Source organism: Medicago sativa, chromosome 1 (assembly GCF_051527215.1).
Source record: "Medicago sativa cultivar Bolivia chromosome 1, Bolivia_mono, whole genome shotgun sequence".
In the NCBI taxonomy this organism is placed as follows: domain Eukaryota; kingdom Viridiplantae; phylum Streptophyta; class Magnoliopsida; order Fabales; family Fabaceae; genus Medicago; species Medicago sativa.
The window spans coordinates 59,523,808-59,540,878 of NC_140749.1; the positions used below are offsets into that span (position 1 = coordinate 59,523,808).

The following is a 17,071-nucleotide window of genomic DNA, read 5'->3' on the forward strand; positions in this document are numbered from 1 at the left end:
CATTTGCTTATTATAACAATTCATGTTAAGTCTGGTCAGCTCGCTCACAACTGTACCACTGAATTATGTGCAGATACAGCTTAACTTATTGGATTTGGTCGATCACTTTCACAATAGAGGCTTGTATCGTTCCATTTTTTTAAGGTATGTCCCAAATACTAGCTCAAGTGTTACTCACACAATTGTTTGGTGGATAATAGTGGTAGGAATTCTTGATGATTAAAAGCAACTATTTAAGTTAGGTGGTTACGGAAAGATATCAAATTTGCAATGGACTATATGCATATATCTTTGGAGAAAGTCTTGCATGGTCACAAGCTTTTGAGCGTACCACTTAGGCACACACACATAAAATTACCTTTTATTTTATTATTTAAAAAATAAATATTATTTAATTATTTTCTTTTTCTATCTTTTTTCAATTGTGTATGGGCAGTGAATCCTTAAGCATATGATTCATAACTCAGTTGGTAGAACCAAATTTTAGCTAGTAATATTTGTTACCAATAAACTCAAACTAACTATTCCCGACATCTAACTATCAAGACCTAGGAACTATGGATCGGAAATGGGTGTCTGCGAATCGAGCGTCAAAGGAGTACATAGAAGGAGTGAAAGAGTTTGTTGAGTTTGCTGTTGCTCATGCAAAAGACATCAGTAACATCATATGCCCATGCTTAGAATGTTGTTACAGAGGAGTTAGTGCGGAACAGCTGCAAGATCACTTAATATGTAATGGAATTGATGAAAGCTATACATGTTGGACAATGCACGGGGAAGAAGAAACTGAGTCTGCTGGTTTGAGGAGCAATGTGAGAGATACGTCAAATGATTATGAGTTTGATCGAGTCGAAGAGTTTATCAATGAAATTGAAGAAGATCTTCGTGATTGTCCCAAAATGTTTGAGAGGCTAGTAAGTGATTCAAAGATACCATTGTATGATGGATGTGCTAAATTCACAAGATTGTCTACGGTCTTAAAATTGTATAACTTAAAAGCACGCAATGGATGGTCTGATAAGAGCTTTACAGACTTGCTAACTCTGTTAAAAGATATGTTGCCTGAGAATAACGTGCTCCCTAGTCGAACCTATGAGGCTAAACAGATGTTACGCTCTATTGGCATGAGTTATGAGAAGATACATGCTTGTCCTAAAGATTGCATTTTATTTCGAAATGAGTATGCATCATTAGATTCGTGTCCTAAATGCGGTGCATCACGATACAATAAGAAAGAAACAGCCCCATCCAAAGTGCTATGGTACTTTCCGATAATACCAAGATTTAGGCGCATGTATCGTAATGCAGAAGATGCAAAGCACTTAACATGGCATGAATATGGAAGGGTTGCAGATGGAATGCTTCGACATCCTGCAGATTCTCCTCAATGGGAAAAAATTGATCATGATTACCAAGATTTTGGGAAAGAAGAAAGAAATCTACGTCTTGCATTGTCTACTGACGGAATAAACCCTCATGGTATTCAAAGTAGTAAACACACTACTTGGCCGGTGATTATGATGATTTATAACCTTCCTCCATGGCTATATACGAAGCGTAAGTACATGATGCTGACAATGTTAATTTCTGGTCCCTATGAACCGGGGAATGATATAGACATATACTTGGCTCCATTAATTGAAGATTTAAAGCTTTTGTGGGAGACGGGTGTAGAGGTGTATGATGGGTATAGAAAAGAATTCTTCAACTTGAGGGCTATGTTATTTGGAACAATAAATGATTTTCCAGCATACGGGAATCTATCTGGGTATAGTGTCAAAGGAAAGCGTGCATGTCCCGTATGTGAAGATGGTACAAAATGGATACGGTTGGAAAATTGTAAAAAGCAAGTTTTTCTTGGGCATCGTAGATTCTTAAATACCAAACATCGTTATCGAAGGTGGAGAAAAGCATTTAATGGTGAAACTGAAGAAGATAAAGCTCCCGTGCCTTTGACAGGTGATCAATTATACAAAAAGGTAAAGCGTCTGCGTATTAAATTTGGAAAGCCTTTTAAAAGGGAGCTTGTCAAGGGCGGTTGGAAAAAAAAGTCAATTTTCTTTGAATTGCCATATTGGAAGTCATTGTATGTGAGACATTTCCTTGATGTGATGCATATTGAAAAAAATGTGTTCGATAATGTCATTTGTACATTACTCAACGTGACAGGAAAGTCCAAGGATGGCATCAATGCAAGGTTAGACATGGAAAAAATGGGCATGAGAAAAGAGTTGAGGCCTGTTAAGAAGGGGAATCGTACATTTCTACCGCCAGCGGCTCATACACTCTCAAGAAAAGAGAAAATTATTCTTTGTAATTTTCTTCATGGAGTTAAAGTTCCAGAGGGGTTCTCCTCAAACATTAAGAGATTGGTTTGTATGAAGGATCTCAAGTTAAAGGGTACAAAGACTCATGATTGTCATGTTATATTGCAGAATTTGCTGCCAATAGGTATACGTTCCATTTTGCCTGAAAAGGTGAGATGGACCATAACTAAACTATGTTTTTTCTTCAAGGCTATATGTAGCAAAGTCATCAATCCTGAGAAGTTGTCAGCATTGCAGAATGAAATTGTTGTCACCTTATGTGAGCTTGAGATGTATTTTCCACCCTCATTTTTTGACATAATGGTTCATCTAACAGTCCACCTTGTCAGGGAAACACAACATTGTGGACCGGCTTATATGAGGTGGATGTACCCAGTTGAGCGTCACATGAAGATACTAAAAGGGTACATAAAGAATCGAAGTCGACCAGAGGGTTGTATTGTTGAACGGTATATAACTGAAGAAGCTATTGAGCTTTCTACTGAACACCTCGCTAATGTGGAACCCATAGGCATTCCAATGTCACGACACTCAGGACGAACAGAAGGTGAAGGGATTGGTGCATGTAAAATAATGTCCATCTCAAAAGTTGAATTGGAGCAAGCCCACTTGTATGTTCTACACAATGATGTTGAGGTTGAGCCATATGTCGAAAAACACAAGGAAAAGCTTAAGAGTTTGAACCCTAATAGAAATGAAAATTGGTTAACAAGAGAACACAATCGAACTTTTACATCATGGCTAAAAGATCATATTTTTTCAGAATGTGTTAAAAATCCCGATTCAGTTTCAGAAAGATTGAGAATGCTAGCAGATGGTCCAGATATAGATGTTTTCTCTTACTATGGGTATATGATTAACAACTTTACATTTTATACAAAAGAACATGATCAAGAAAGCACTATGCAAAATAGTGGTGTCACACTCGAAGCTCAATCATTGCATATCTCAAGTGCCAAAGACAGAAATCCCTTGTATGCCAAGTTGTCGTATTTTGGGGTCATTGAACATATTTGGGAGTTGGATTACTCATCCTTTCAAGTGCCTGTGTTTGGTTGCAAGTGGGTTGAAAACAACAATGGTGTGAAAGTTGATGATCATGGGTTCATTAAGGTTGATTTTAACAGAGTTGGGTATAGAGACGAGCCTTTTATTTTAGCATCACAAGCTCAGCAAGTGTTCTATGTTACTGACCCTGCAAATGAAAAATGGTCTATTGTGATTTTAAATGATCACAACAATAAAGAATGTGAAAATACATGTGTTGAGGATGATCCTTTCATTAATACATCAGAATCAACTGAGAATGTTCCAACTGTAGATGATATTCTCTATACAAGAGAGGATCATGAGGAGGGGGATTTGATCGATCAATCAATCTGTGTAATTGAAAAACAGAAAAGTAAGAATAAAAAAAAGAGCAAGGATCAGAGTAGGAAGAGAAAAAGACTGACTTGATCTTGTATGACATAATAGCTTGTTTTTATTATTTTATTGTCTATGATTCTCATTTTTAATGTTAATTATTTTTAATGTTAATAACACTTTTTTACAGATAAATGGCTTCAAGTAATGGTGGAAGTAGTTCAAAAGGAAACAAAAATGGTAAACGTGGTGTGACCCGCATGCGAGTAATTCACAAAGCTAAAAGCCGTGGAGATACTTTTGAGGTAACTAGTTGGTCTCGATAAGATTTTATGATTTCATTTTGTATTTTTGAATTAATAATCACTTTCTTTCTTCAGGTTCGTTGGAATGCTTTAGGTCAACCAGTTGGAGAAGATAGCCAACGTTTTGTCAGTTACATTGGATGCATCGTTCGTCGGTTGGTTCCTATTAGTATGTCATATTGGAGAGCTCGTGAAATGATACCTTACAAACAAAAAATTTTGGATGAAATTCGGGTAAAACACAAACTCAATCTAGTTGAAAAAATTTCATTATGTTTATATATTTATATTTGTTAATTAATGATCTCTGTCATCTTGCAGAAAGTTTTCATATTTGGCAATGAGCATGATGATCATGTAAAAATGGAAGCTGGAAAGTTGTTCAGAGCACATAAAGCCACATTGACAAGACTCTATGTGACAGATAAAAATCCTGATGAGATTGTAAAACCTTCGACTGATGATTATCCCTACATAGAATCGGAGCATTGGGATGCCTTTGTAGCTCAACGTCTCACTCCTGAATTCAAGGTAATGTCTTTGTAGCTTTGTGTTTAAATTCATGACATTTATTTTCTCTATTCTTTTTTATCATCATATTTTTTATCAACCTAATAAAATTATAATTCACGCAGAAAAAAAGTAAAGAAAATCGAGAAAGAGCTTTAAATCCTAGACATCCATATAGAAAATCACGGATGGGATTAGGTCGTCTCGAACATAATATGGTAAGTATATATATAAAGTTGTAGGGATCCAAGTCTGATTATTATACTTTGTCTATATACCGAATTCTCTATGCTGCCTTCTTGTTTTGACTTCTCTGTTCTGTTTTGCCTATTCTCCAAAAAAAAAACAAAAGAAAAAAGAGAGTGGAGAGGAAATGATACCACGTGCATCTGTGTGGATTGCTGCCCATGTTGGTAAGGATGGAGTGATTGATAAAGAGGAAGTTCAAAAAGTTGCGGATAAATGTGTAAGTCAAATATAGCTTCTTTTTTATTGGATTCATATCAAAATATTTTGTTAATTGTGATGAAAGTTCAGAAACATGAGAGGTAATTTTTATGCAAAATTATTTTTGCTTGTCAATGTCACAGAAGGAGTTAACACAATCTTTACCAGAAGATGAGAGGGGAAAAGATCTTGGTCGTAATGATGTTCTTCAATTGGCCTTAGAACATCTTCCAAAATACTCTGGTCGTGTTAGGGGTTATGGTTTTGGGGTATGTCCCAAAGACATCTTTCCACGACAATATATCCCCGTCGATGAAGTGAATGCAATGTTTGGCAAAATGAGTAAGAGAATGGAGTCACTAGAGAGATTGGTGTTAGAGAGGCAGACACATGATGGAGATACTACAGAGAATGGAAATATTGAGAAAGATGTAGAAAGCGAGAGAGAGAGGCAACAACTAAAACATGTCGGAGAAAGTCAACATGAAAAAGATGCTGAAGAAAGACAACAAAAAAGAGATGTTGGAGAGAGAACAAATCAGAAAGATGGTGGAGAGACGCCACAACCACGAGATTTGGTTCAAAGGATAGAAACTAGTGCCAAAGATTCTTGCAGCCCTCTTGCACTTGACGCCATTCCGAAGGTAAATGTTTTCTTTATAAAGTGTTAAATTTTAATTTATTTATTTTGCTTCATAATCCTAATAACGTATATGTTCATTAACTATTGGTTTAGGGTATTTCGTCTATTGAAATTTACTTATCATCCCCATGCCGATGTTTGGTTGCTCATGGAAAATTATATAACACGGGTAGTGATGTTTTACACAACAAGAAATTACCACCCGGATATGTCAAGGTTAGGATTGATGTTGCTGTTGAGAGGAAAGCTTTGTTGCCTATACCTGTTGAAGAAGGCGATGTCTTGACTGTTGGTGAAGCAATAGGGACATTTGTGGCATGGCAATTGAATCTTGTTAAATTGGTTGATGAACATCAAAAGGTAAATTAATTACCTATTATTAACCTTTGTGATTGATAAGTGATATATACTTGTTTTATTATTTGGTCACTAACCTAAAGTATTGTAACTAATTAGATTCCAGCTAAATCTAAAAAAATTGACAAGAGACCCCAACGTAGTGCTGAATCAGTTGCTTCACCAAACAAAAAGATGAAAACTGTGAAGCCTGCTATGGTACCATTCCTTGATACTTATGTGAAGGCAATAATGACTGAAGGACAATCAGTCCCAATTTACATGGACAATGTTATATATGGCAAAGCTTATACAGACGAAGTAGAAATAGAGAATATAGAAGAGCTTGTGCAACATGATTGGTTAAGTGCCACTGTTATAGCTGTATATGCCAGGTACCTCTATTAAATAGTTGTTATTTAGGACTGTTACAGGGCTTTATTATATTGGCTTTCTGTCACAAACTCTGCTGTTCTGTTATTCCTATTTTTGGGAGTGTGTTGTTTGGTTTTTTAACTTCTATGGCATTTATCTTAGTCATGTTGAGCTGTTTTTGGAGATGCTATACTATCTCCTGCGCTAGTTGATGTGAGTCAAAATGAAAGATGTTAACTATGAATTAGTAGGATGAGAAGGCGATTTATGTGCTTGTAGTGAGTCAGAATGGAAGGACCTTTATTATATTTGTTTTCTGTCACAAATATTTATGAAAAATTAATATTACAATTACTGTCTTTCCCTTAGCCAGCGTATCATGAATTATGGTGTGGTGTGATGCCTGGTACCTGTACAAGTATGTGATACATTAGGATCAAAACTTGTGTAGAATTGAATTTTTATGCATAAGCTGAAAATATAGTATGAAACAGTGAATAAATATAGTATGTCGTATAGTTGAACATTTTTTAACATCTTGGGTTGCACATGCTTGCTGCCCAACGTGAGGCGTAAAGGATTACGGATTAGAGGGATTCATGTTTTATTTCTTTTGTCATCTGAAGAGTGTTCTATCTTCTAATTCTTTTGAACCAGTGTCTGTTTTGTACTTATTTATGGAGTTCAACATGTATCCCACATTATCGATAATTGACAAAGTGTTTAGCTTGTTTATAATGCTTGTCTAAATGTGTTATCTGTTTTGTGTTGTTTGTTATGTTTCAAGGTTCTTGTATGAAAATTTGATCAAGCCTCGTGGGTTGGAAAATAAGTTCTCATTTTTATCCCCACATGTATCTCAAGAGGATAAACAAGGGCAACAAATAGCAGACATCCTATTGACACACAAGTTTAAGAAGAAACTGATTTTTGCACCGGTCAATTTAGGGTGAGTTTTCTCTACAAAACATCATTCAAAATGACTAAATTTGAAAAAGTGGTTTTTTAATTATAATTGAAATATATGTAAATTATGATGGATGCAGGCTAAATCATTGGGTGTTGCTTGTCATCAATCCCGGAGCTGAGATGATATATTATATGGATTCATTGCCGGGGGGACATCCTAACATTGACGTTGTAAGAAGAAAGTTCATGAAGTGAGTATTGATTCTTTAGATTTATAATTGACATAAGTATGATTATTGAGTGCTATTACTCATTTGAAGTTGATTTAATTTTGATAGTGCCATGTGTATTTGCCGTTCCCTTCATCCCAAGTCAAAATCAAAGTCAAGTATAATCCCATGGATAGAAATAAAGGTATATTTTCTAATCAATGGTATTTTTTCTGACAATGTAATCAATGGTATTTTTAATTCATCATGTGGATTAAATTTCAATTATGTAATTTTTTTTCCAGTGTCCTATGCAAACTAATGGCATTGACTGTGGCTATTTTGTCATGCGATTTATGAAAGAGATAATATTGGCAAATCAAGACATCATCCCCGAAAATGTATGCATGTGATTTTTAATATACTGTTAATTTGTAATCATATATATATATATATATATATATATATATATATATATATATATAGCTAGGCATTCTTTTTCTAACTCAATTTTTTGCTACTTTTATATTTGAAGTACTTCGGAGATTACAAATGTAAAACCTATTCTAAAGATAAGCTAGTTGAGGTCGAGGAGGATTGGGCAACCTTTATGGTCGAGTTTCTTAGTGAGTTTCATTTTCTTTTTCAACAATTTTTATTTGCGTTTTTTAATTGAGTTATTTTAAATCGTAATTGGTTGTGCTGGAAATTCTATGTTCATTAATTTTTCGTTTCATATTATATGACATAGGAACCTATATTGCTGAAAAACTTAAATTGGGTAAAATGTAACAATGATGGTGCTGTCAGCTCTGATAAAGCTACTTGTGGAGCTTATTTACAAATTCTGAATATTCAATTAGCTTTCAAGTCCCCAAAGATAGTTCCTTGAAGCTTTAGATTTCAGGTTGCTAGGAACAAGACTTTCTTGAATAGCTTTAGATTTCAGGTTGCTAGGAACAAGACTTTCCCATATTAGTACTTTTTGGAGGATTTTGGTTTTATGTCCCCCCTCATCTTCATCTTTATTTTGTACTTTTATCTTTTTATGGAATGAATTCTGAAGATTGTAATGAGATTATCATGAATGTAAATTTGCTATATTCAAATTTCAGTATCTTATTATAGCGTTTAATTATAGCATTCTTGGTTACAAATTTTAATTAAAAAAAAAAATATGCAACTTTTATTAGCGCTTTTAGTAAAACGCTAAGGAATCCAAAGGCTACGATAGCGCTTCTCAGAAAGTGCTAAGAAACAACTGTTAGAAAAGCTACTTTAATAGCACTAGGAAAAGGCTTTATTAGCGCTTTTCTGAAAGCGCTATTGACGTGCTGCTATTTAATAGCGTTTGGAAAGGCTTTATTAGCGCTTTTCTGAAAGCGCTATTGACATGTTGCTATTTAATAGCGTTTGGAAAGCGCTATTATAGGCTCATGACCTTTTATAGCGGGGGCTTTCTTAGCACTTGAGAAGCGCTATTAAGAGCCAAAATAAGTGCTATTAAAGGGGGTATTTTGTTGTAGTGTTGGGGGGTAGTTTGGGTCCACATGGTGGCGGGAGATTGCGAAAATTTGGGACGGGGTTGGTGGTGTAGGAGGTGGCTGGTTTGAGAATTGTGTCTCGAAAAAAGTGGGAAATGGGTTAAATTCTTATTTTCGGTATGATCTGTGGTTAGAGGGACTCCTTTTTGTGTGCGATTTAAGCGTTTATTCGACTTGGATGGGAATAAGTCAAGTACAATGGCTGGTATGTTCTTATTAGGATGGGGCGAAGGGGGTGGGGCATGGAAGTGGTTGAGGCGGTTGTGGGCATGGGAGGAGGAGTTGTTAGTGGAGTGTAGGACGTTACTTCGTGACATTTTTTAGCAGTCATTTATCAGATCAGTGATAGTAGCAGCTTGACCTCGTATGAGGTTATTTAGTTCTTGGAGTTTACCAACTATTAACTTCCCAAGATTCTATTACTTTGGATACATCAGCAGATTTAATTTGGCACAGACAGGTTGCTTTGAGTTTGAAGGTCTCTATATTTGCGTGGAGACTTCTTCGTGACAGATTACCATCAAAATCAAACTGTGTGTGTTGAAAGAACCATTTGTTTCAATACCCTGATTGACGTCCTTGCCTTGTTGCATGACAATTTTTTTCAATATCGTTATCCTTGATGTTACATATTATCTTTTCAATGAATCCTTGTTTCTTTATCTTGTGTTCGCTTCTTCTAGGTTTCTCTTTTTCAATCCTTGGACATTCTAGTTTGAAATGTCCATTCTACATGCACTCTTAAAATATTATCTTCTTCTTATCATTGTTTCCCTCATATATACGAAATTTTTTTCTTGAAAAGTTCATTTGACGCTTTCATCTAATGTCACCTATACATAGAAGTTTTCTACAAATGAATGGTAGTTCGTTGTTATTCCAATCTTCACTCTTGTCACCAGATAGTTCTTCATTTATTTTTGTAGGTAACCATATCTTTTATACTTTAAGGCTAATGACTTTGACGTCTTTACTGGTTCACTATTAACATGATAGCTAGTCCAGCCTACTGGTTCACTATTAACATGATAGCTAGTCCAGCCTATTGGACATGAACGATTTTGTATTAGACGGTCTCAAGGAACAAAACTATGAAATTATGCTTTAGCGAACATTACTGTAGGTTTGTGATATGTCCGGTGAGAACAGGTTAGTAGCAACGACGGAAGAGAATGCTCCGATGTGACGGTAACGGCTTCCGGCCTGGTGGGGATGAGTCTTCGCGGAGGAACGAAAGGTGCCTGCAGGCACATTAGCACTCCAACGCTCAAGTCAGTAATGGAACGGAGAAAGAGTGTGTAAGAAGTGTTGTGAAAAGTGATGTGTACCTTAAGGGTGAGGCAAGTTCACCCTTTTATAGGCGCGCGTAGGTCATAACCGTCTCCGGGTTATGCGGCGTATGATTAGGAACAAAAAGGGACAGTTGTATGGTGATCCTCGTGCGAGGGTGCACTCCCGTGTGGCACGGTGCATACAACCTGGCGTGCTCCTTTGAGTGCGGAGCCTTATGACTGTGTATTTTTCGGCCACGTGTCGGCATATGATTGGTCTTGTGACCGGTCCAGAACATATTGCATTAATATTTTCAAGCCTTATTAGAACTCAAGCCACTACTAGATCGCTTAAAAGTTTCACAAAAGTTTTGACAAATATAATGAGATATGTATTATTAGGTAAAGTTTCATATATTTTCGAGGTTATGGTCCTCTATATATATTTGAAATGAAGGAAGATATCCATTTGAAAGAGTAATAGAAACAAAAAAAAATTAATTATGGTGGGATCCACTACAATTTTTGTTGTTGTCGATCTTTCTATCATCAAAGTTCACATCAGTCTTTTTAATAACTCGTCTATGTCAGATGTCAGTCGTGTCAGTTTGATTCCATTTTTCTAAAACTTTTATTGCTTTCTTGTTTATAATTAATGAATTTTCTTGTTTCTTCAAATATCCCAGTTTCATAACAGTTTGTTTCACCAGTGGTAACATCAAAGTTCATAAGGTGGTGGATGCTTGCATGTAAATTAAACAAGAAGTGTAATGCATTTGTAATGTTAGGTAGCCACAACTTCCTGAAATCTAAACTTGTAAGGTTAAGCCAAAATTTATTTTTCAATTTTCACATATATGAGTGTTTATGCAACTATCATTTGTTGATTGGTCATGTTTTGAACAAACTAAGACAGAGTGTTTGGTGCCTAGAGCCTTTTTGAGCCTACCTGGATTTTATGTTTATATTTATCCGTTGTTAAACCAAATTGAGCATTTAGGATTAGAATCCTTTGTTCGGTAAAAAACTGCATTAGAAACCTAGAGACCATAGGTGACCCGATTTTGTGTTGGAGTTAAACTATGTAGATTGTATGATAAGTTTTAAGTTTGGGGTTGTTGTTGGAACTAGCAACATTTATGTTTGGGGTAAGGGTACTAGAGAACTATAGGGAATATATCTCTCTCAATCATGGGATCCACTACAATTTTTGTTGTTGTCGATAATTCTATCATTTCTTTTGAATATATCTCTCTCCAAATTGAATACTAAGTTTCTTTTGAGAAACTGAGAGAATCGCATCTTTAGGGAATAATACATATAATAATATTAATACTAAGATCTTATAAATATTAAATAATAGACTTTTTGAAGTTAATTTTATAGTAAGACAAAGAGTTTAATTAGTACATCTAACAAAGAAAGAGGTTTTTTCGAACTCAACCATATGTCGAATTTAGCTGTGAAAGTTTGAAATCTCTAGAGTGAGAGTTTTGTCATTCATTTCCGTCCTTCCCGATTTAAAAGATTAATTTTTGCATTTACTCGCGGAGGATACCTTATTAATACCAAATGTCTAACACGGAAAAAAATTAAATTACACAATTTCAATAAATTCATTCAACTTCATGGGCAACAATAAATTATAAAAGATCATTAGAGACCGACGTAGAGGATGCATTGTTAATACCAAAGTCTAACACGGAAAAATTAAATTGCACAACTTCAATAAGTTTATTCAACTTCATGGACAAAAATAATTTATAAAAGATGAATGGAGACCAAATTTTGTCCCTGGCAAACCAATCATCCAATCCTTGAAAAATATACACATATTAATCCCCGACAATTTTCATATCTTAGACAAATTAATTGGTAACTCATTGTAATAGAGAGACTAAATTATGTCAGAAACTGATTTGCTTATTTTTTGTCATGAACTAGATGGACTCGCGAAAATATTGTTAGGGATTAAATCAAATCTTCACTCTAAATAAAATATATAAATAAATTCATTAACATAATATTTTTTCTTTATTTTCGTCAATAATATACGAACATGGGACCAAGTAAGTACTACGTAAGATTTGATTGAGACATTTCCAATGCATGGAGGCTAAATACATAAATAACTATATACAACGTAGAATAGTTCCATATATGTGCCTCTCAGTTTTTTGTTGACCGAACCAAATGAATACCAATCGTTGAATTAAGATTCAAACCATCGATAGAAGGCTATATATATGTCAAGAAGAAGAGAACAACTTCATCAATCACCTTCAAACAACAAACTACGATTGAAAAAGAAAACACTGCATCAATATTCACAAGCCTGCAAAACAAGATTAATCAAGTCATATCCAAAATGACAAGCACCCGTGTTGCTTTATGCTTTAGCTTGACATTCCTCTTCTATGGTATAAATATCAATACTCAACTACATCAATTTTTCATATAGTTGATCAATTAATTTATTTTGCTTAGTTAATAAATTCAGTTGCAGTAATAATATGATCCTGATTTTGCATTTGTTTATGTAGTGGTTGGAGGAGCTAAGGTGACATTCACAAATAGGTGTGAATACACTGTATGGCCAGGAACATTAACCGGAGACCAAAAAGCTCAACTATCAACAACAGGGTTTCGAGTTAGGACCTGGAGCAACAACTTCGGTGGATCTTCCATCACCATGGTCGGGTAGATTTTGGGGCCGAACTGGATGCTCCGACAACAATGGAAAGTTCAGTTGTGCCACCGCTGATTGTGCCTCTGGTCAAGTCGGTTGCAACGGTGCTGGTGCAATCCCACCAGCAACATTGGTAGAAATAACGGTAGCAACAGACGGGGGACAAGACTTCTACGATGTGAGCAATGTGGACGGATTCAATGTGCCAATGTCTGTAACCCCACAAGGTGGCAGTGGTGACTGCAAAACCTCCAGTTGTCCGGGGAACATTAATGTTGTGTGTCCTTCTGAACTCCAAGTGATAGGTTCTGATGGGAGTGTGGTTGCTTGTAAGAGCGCTTGTTTGGCTTTAAATGAAGATAAATATTGTTGTCGTGGAGATTTCAATACAGAAGAAAAATGTCCACCCACGGAATACTCTATGATTTTCAAGAACCAATGCCCTGGTGCTTATAGCTATGCTTACGACGATAAGAGCAGCACTTTCACTTGCTTTGCAAGACCCGATTATGCCATCACCTTCTGCCCATCAAATTAAACTCCACGATCAAACAAAATATGCCGTCTTAATTCATTTATGTATTTGTCTAAAATAAAATAAGTGCATGTATACAAATGAAACATATACACACACATTTGTCATGTAATATAAACCACAAGTATTTTCAATTATTATTGCAGTAATTTTTTTTTTATAATTTATTGTCTTGATGGGTATATTATATAGGTTATTCTCCTTATGTCGTCATCAGCATTTAATCTTGTCCTTTTTTATAATTGTGTTCTTATTTTTATCCTTCAATACATTTACGCAAGTCTATAGATTGGGCTTTACATAATATTGTAAACAACTATTTTCTAACATTGAAATTGTTTTTATCATCTTTCTTCCAATTGTCGTGTATTGAAAGTATCGATCTTTTGTATCGATACTCTTATTTATGTTCGTGCGTTGTTGTAAAACATATGTTTTCTACCTCGTTAGCATTGATGTTACATATCATCTTCGCCATGAAATCCTTGTTTCTTTTTCTTGTGCTCGCTTTTTCTGGGTTTCTCCTTTTCAAACTTTAGACATTCTAGTCTGAAATGTCCTCGCTCTTTGCAGTCTTAAGAGATTATCTTCTTCCTATCAGTGTTGTCCCTCTTATATTCGTAATTTTTTCTTGAAAATATCCTTTGATGTTTTCATCTATTTGCACCTAAACAATGAAGTCTATGAAAATGAATGATAGCTCGTCATTTTTCCAATCTTCACTTTTGTCGCCAGATACTTCTTTATCTATTTCTATTTGTAGAGTGTTTTATGTGTAGCCTTTTCTTCTACACTTTAATTAAGGCTAATGAATTTGATTTCTTTACCTATTGCTAGTCCATCCTATTGGACTTGAACGATTTTACACCATATATGCAGTGTCAAAAAACAAAACAATGAGAGTATTCTTCAGTCAACCTTACTATATACTGTCTTCTAAAAATTTGGCTTGTAATCAAGCCTTTTTTTGGACACACGCCTTTGCTGGATCGATTAGAGGTATTACAAAAGTTGTTAAAAAATAAAATGAGACATATTTTGTTAGGTAAAATTTAATATATTGTCAAGGTTAATTAGGATCTTCTCCATTTCTTAAAATGAATGAAGAGATCCATTTGATTGAGACATTGTAACAAAAAATAATAATTATGGTGGAATCCACTATAAATTTGTTGTTGTCGATATTTCTATCAATTATTTTGAATATATCTCTCTCTCCAAATGGAACACTTGATATTTTTTTAAGAAATTGAGAGAAACGTCATAAGCATAACTCAGTTGGCAGAGTCAATGTATTGTTATATGCAGGGGCTGAGATTCGAATCCCAGACACCTAACTTATTCATTAAACAAAGTAAAGGGTGAATGTTTATTGAAAGAAAGTAAAAGGAAAATAAAGACTTTTTATTGAAATAATACTTGAAATAAACAAAGTAAAGGGTGAATGTTTATGGTGGAGAGCTACTCTATTTATAGCTTTACAATCGACTTAGAAACTAAGCAACTAAAAGGGTAAAATAGTAAAGCTGCAACAGGGTAACTTGGGCCCGAAGAAAAAGCAGCAAAAGTGAATCTGGGGACGGGCACGGCCGTGCCACATGTTGGCACGGGCCGTGCTAAGCTTCTGACTTTGGGGGAACATATTTTTGTCCCGTATCTTCGTATTCTTGCGCTGTATTTGCTCCAGTCCTCTTTCTTTCGCTCCAAGGCACCTTCCACCATATATTCATTCCTAAAATAAAATAAAAGACAATTTAGAGTAAAATATTCTAAAAGGAAATAAAATGTAATATAATTAAATCAAATCTTATTTAAAACTAAACTAAATAAAGCATTAAAATATACTAATCTATGACTCATCAAATTGATAGTAATCTCTTCACATTTGAATAAGTATGAATGAATGAATGAATGTAGTTTACCATTAATCGGATCGATCCCGGATCCGAGGTAAACGAGTATGCATGTATAGGTTAGAAACCTTTCATGAATGTTAAGACTATGACTTTATGAATGATGTAGGTGTCATGTCTCTTGTGATCCCGTTAGGTTGGATCTCAATGGGTTCTCTTTATGGGAATGGGATAAGCTCTGCAAGGGGGGCCCGCATGTCATTGAGTAAGTAAGACGTATGTGTCGTGAGAACGGGATAAGCTCCGCAAGGGGCCCGCACGTCACTGAAGGAGGTATGGGATTGTACTTGGGGCTACTCCACCCTGGGGCTCTCCGTAAAATGAATCAAGATATGATTGTTTGTTCAACGCTAACATAATGATGAATGAATGATATGACTATGTATGATATGATTATGATGATGATATGATGTTAGCCAAGAGCAAGTTATGAATAGAATGAAATATGAATGTATACCGATGACGATCTTAGGTTTCCCTAATCGTCCGGCTTAGGACCGTGTCATGAATATGTTATGTTATGTCTTGATGCGTATATCGTATCTTGAGTTAGCGGTTCTAGGAACCCTTTACCGCCATGACACGTATGATGATAGTAAGACCGATGACAAGTAAGATGAACCTTGACGGGCCTAGTATGCACTACCGTCTAGGAAAGCAAGTCCCCACACACGTATAATCAACCGCCAGGTTGTATTGTAGACACGTGGTGACCGTAGGTTTCCCCCGTGGTTGCCTATAGCCTAGGATTAGGTGGAACTCACTGAGACATTATGTCTCATCCCAATCCTTATTTGTTTCAGATAAGCAGGATGATATGCAAGCTTGAAGCCGTATGGATATTTCATCGAGTGCGTGTTCGTACCTCCGCATGATGTTATGGATTTCAAGGATGCATTTTCTATGTATGGACGAGATGTTTTGTATTTTGATTGTATGAACTCAAATTGTGGTATAAATATTCATTCGTATGTATTTTATGTTGTAAATTTTTAATGTATCGGGTACTAAAGATAACGCGCATGTTAAACTTCCTAGATACGTTAAGTATGGGCGTTACAATTTCCGTCCTTCCCGATTTAAAAGATTAATTTTTGCATTTACCCAGGGAGGATACCTTATTAATACCAAATGTCTAACACGGAAAAAATTAAATTACAAAATTTCAATAAATTCATTCAACTTCATGGGCAACAATAAATTATAAAAGATCATTGGAGACCGGCGCAGAGGATACATTGTTAATACCAAAAGTCTAACACGGAAAAATTAAATTGCACAACTTCAATAAGTTTATTCAACTTCATGGACAAGAATAATTTGTAAAAGATGAATGGAGACCAAATTTTGTCCCTCGCAAACCAATCATCCAAAATCCTTGACAAATAGTATAAACATGCATATTAATCCCCGACAATTTTCATATCTTAGACAAATTAATTGGTAACTCGTTGTAATAGAGAGACTAAATTATGTCAGAAACTGATTTGCTTATTTTTTGTCATGAACTAGATGGACTTGCGAAAATATTGTTAGGGATTAAATCAAATCTTCACTCTAAATGAAATATATAAATAAATTCTTTAACATAATTTGTTTTTCTTTATTTTCGTCAATAATATACGAACATGGGACCAAGTAAGTACTACGTAAGATTTGATTGAGACATTTCCAATGCATGGAGGCTAAATAA

The 17,071-nt window shown here is 35.2% G+C and overlaps 2 protein-coding genes and 1 pseudogene across 4 annotated transcripts; all 3 read left to right on the forward strand.

The window, feature by feature from the left end:
- The first annotated feature begins 501 nt into the window (after positions 1–501).
- Positions 502–3,785, forward strand: LOC146955904 (uncharacterized). Its single transcript, XM_085748983.1, has one exon. It carries the CDS (start codon positions 558–560, stop codon positions 3,783–3,785), a length of 3,228 nt encoding a protein of 1,075 aa, XP_085605109.1. The 5' UTR covers positions 502–557.
- An 88-nt stretch (positions 3,786–3,873) lies between these two features.
- Positions 3,874–8,347, forward strand: LOC146955905 (uncharacterized). Of its 2 annotated transcripts, XM_085724632.1 has the most exons (14): positions 3,874–3,997; positions 4,073–4,231; positions 4,319–4,528; positions 4,633–4,725; positions 4,860–4,973; positions 5,098–5,598; positions 5,691–5,957; positions 6,054–6,328; positions 7,096–7,257; positions 7,355–7,468; positions 7,556–7,631; positions 7,732–7,827; positions 7,962–8,052; positions 8,178–8,347. In XM_085724632.1, the coding sequence occupies exons 1-14, from the start codon at positions 3,887–3,889 to the stop codon at positions 8,216–8,218; spliced, it is 2,310 nt and encodes a 769-aa protein (XP_085580758.1). In that variant the 5' UTR covers positions 3,874–3,886; the 3' UTR covers positions 8,219–8,347. The 2 variants fall into 2 exon arrangements, with proteins under 2 accessions (XP_085580758.1, XP_085580751.1); XM_085724625.1 differs by lacking the exon at positions 8,178–8,347 and having other exon boundaries at positions 7,962–8,102.
- Positions 8,348–12,594: 4,247 nt separating this feature from the next.
- Positions 12,595–13,628, forward strand: LOC146955906 (thaumatin-like protein 1b; annotated as a pseudogene). The gene is made up of 2 exons (XR_015018172.1): positions 12,595–12,661; positions 12,785–13,628. The product of XR_015018172.1 is annotated as a thaumatin-like protein 1b (transcript).
- The last annotated feature ends 3,443 nt before the right edge of the window (positions 13,629–17,071 follow it).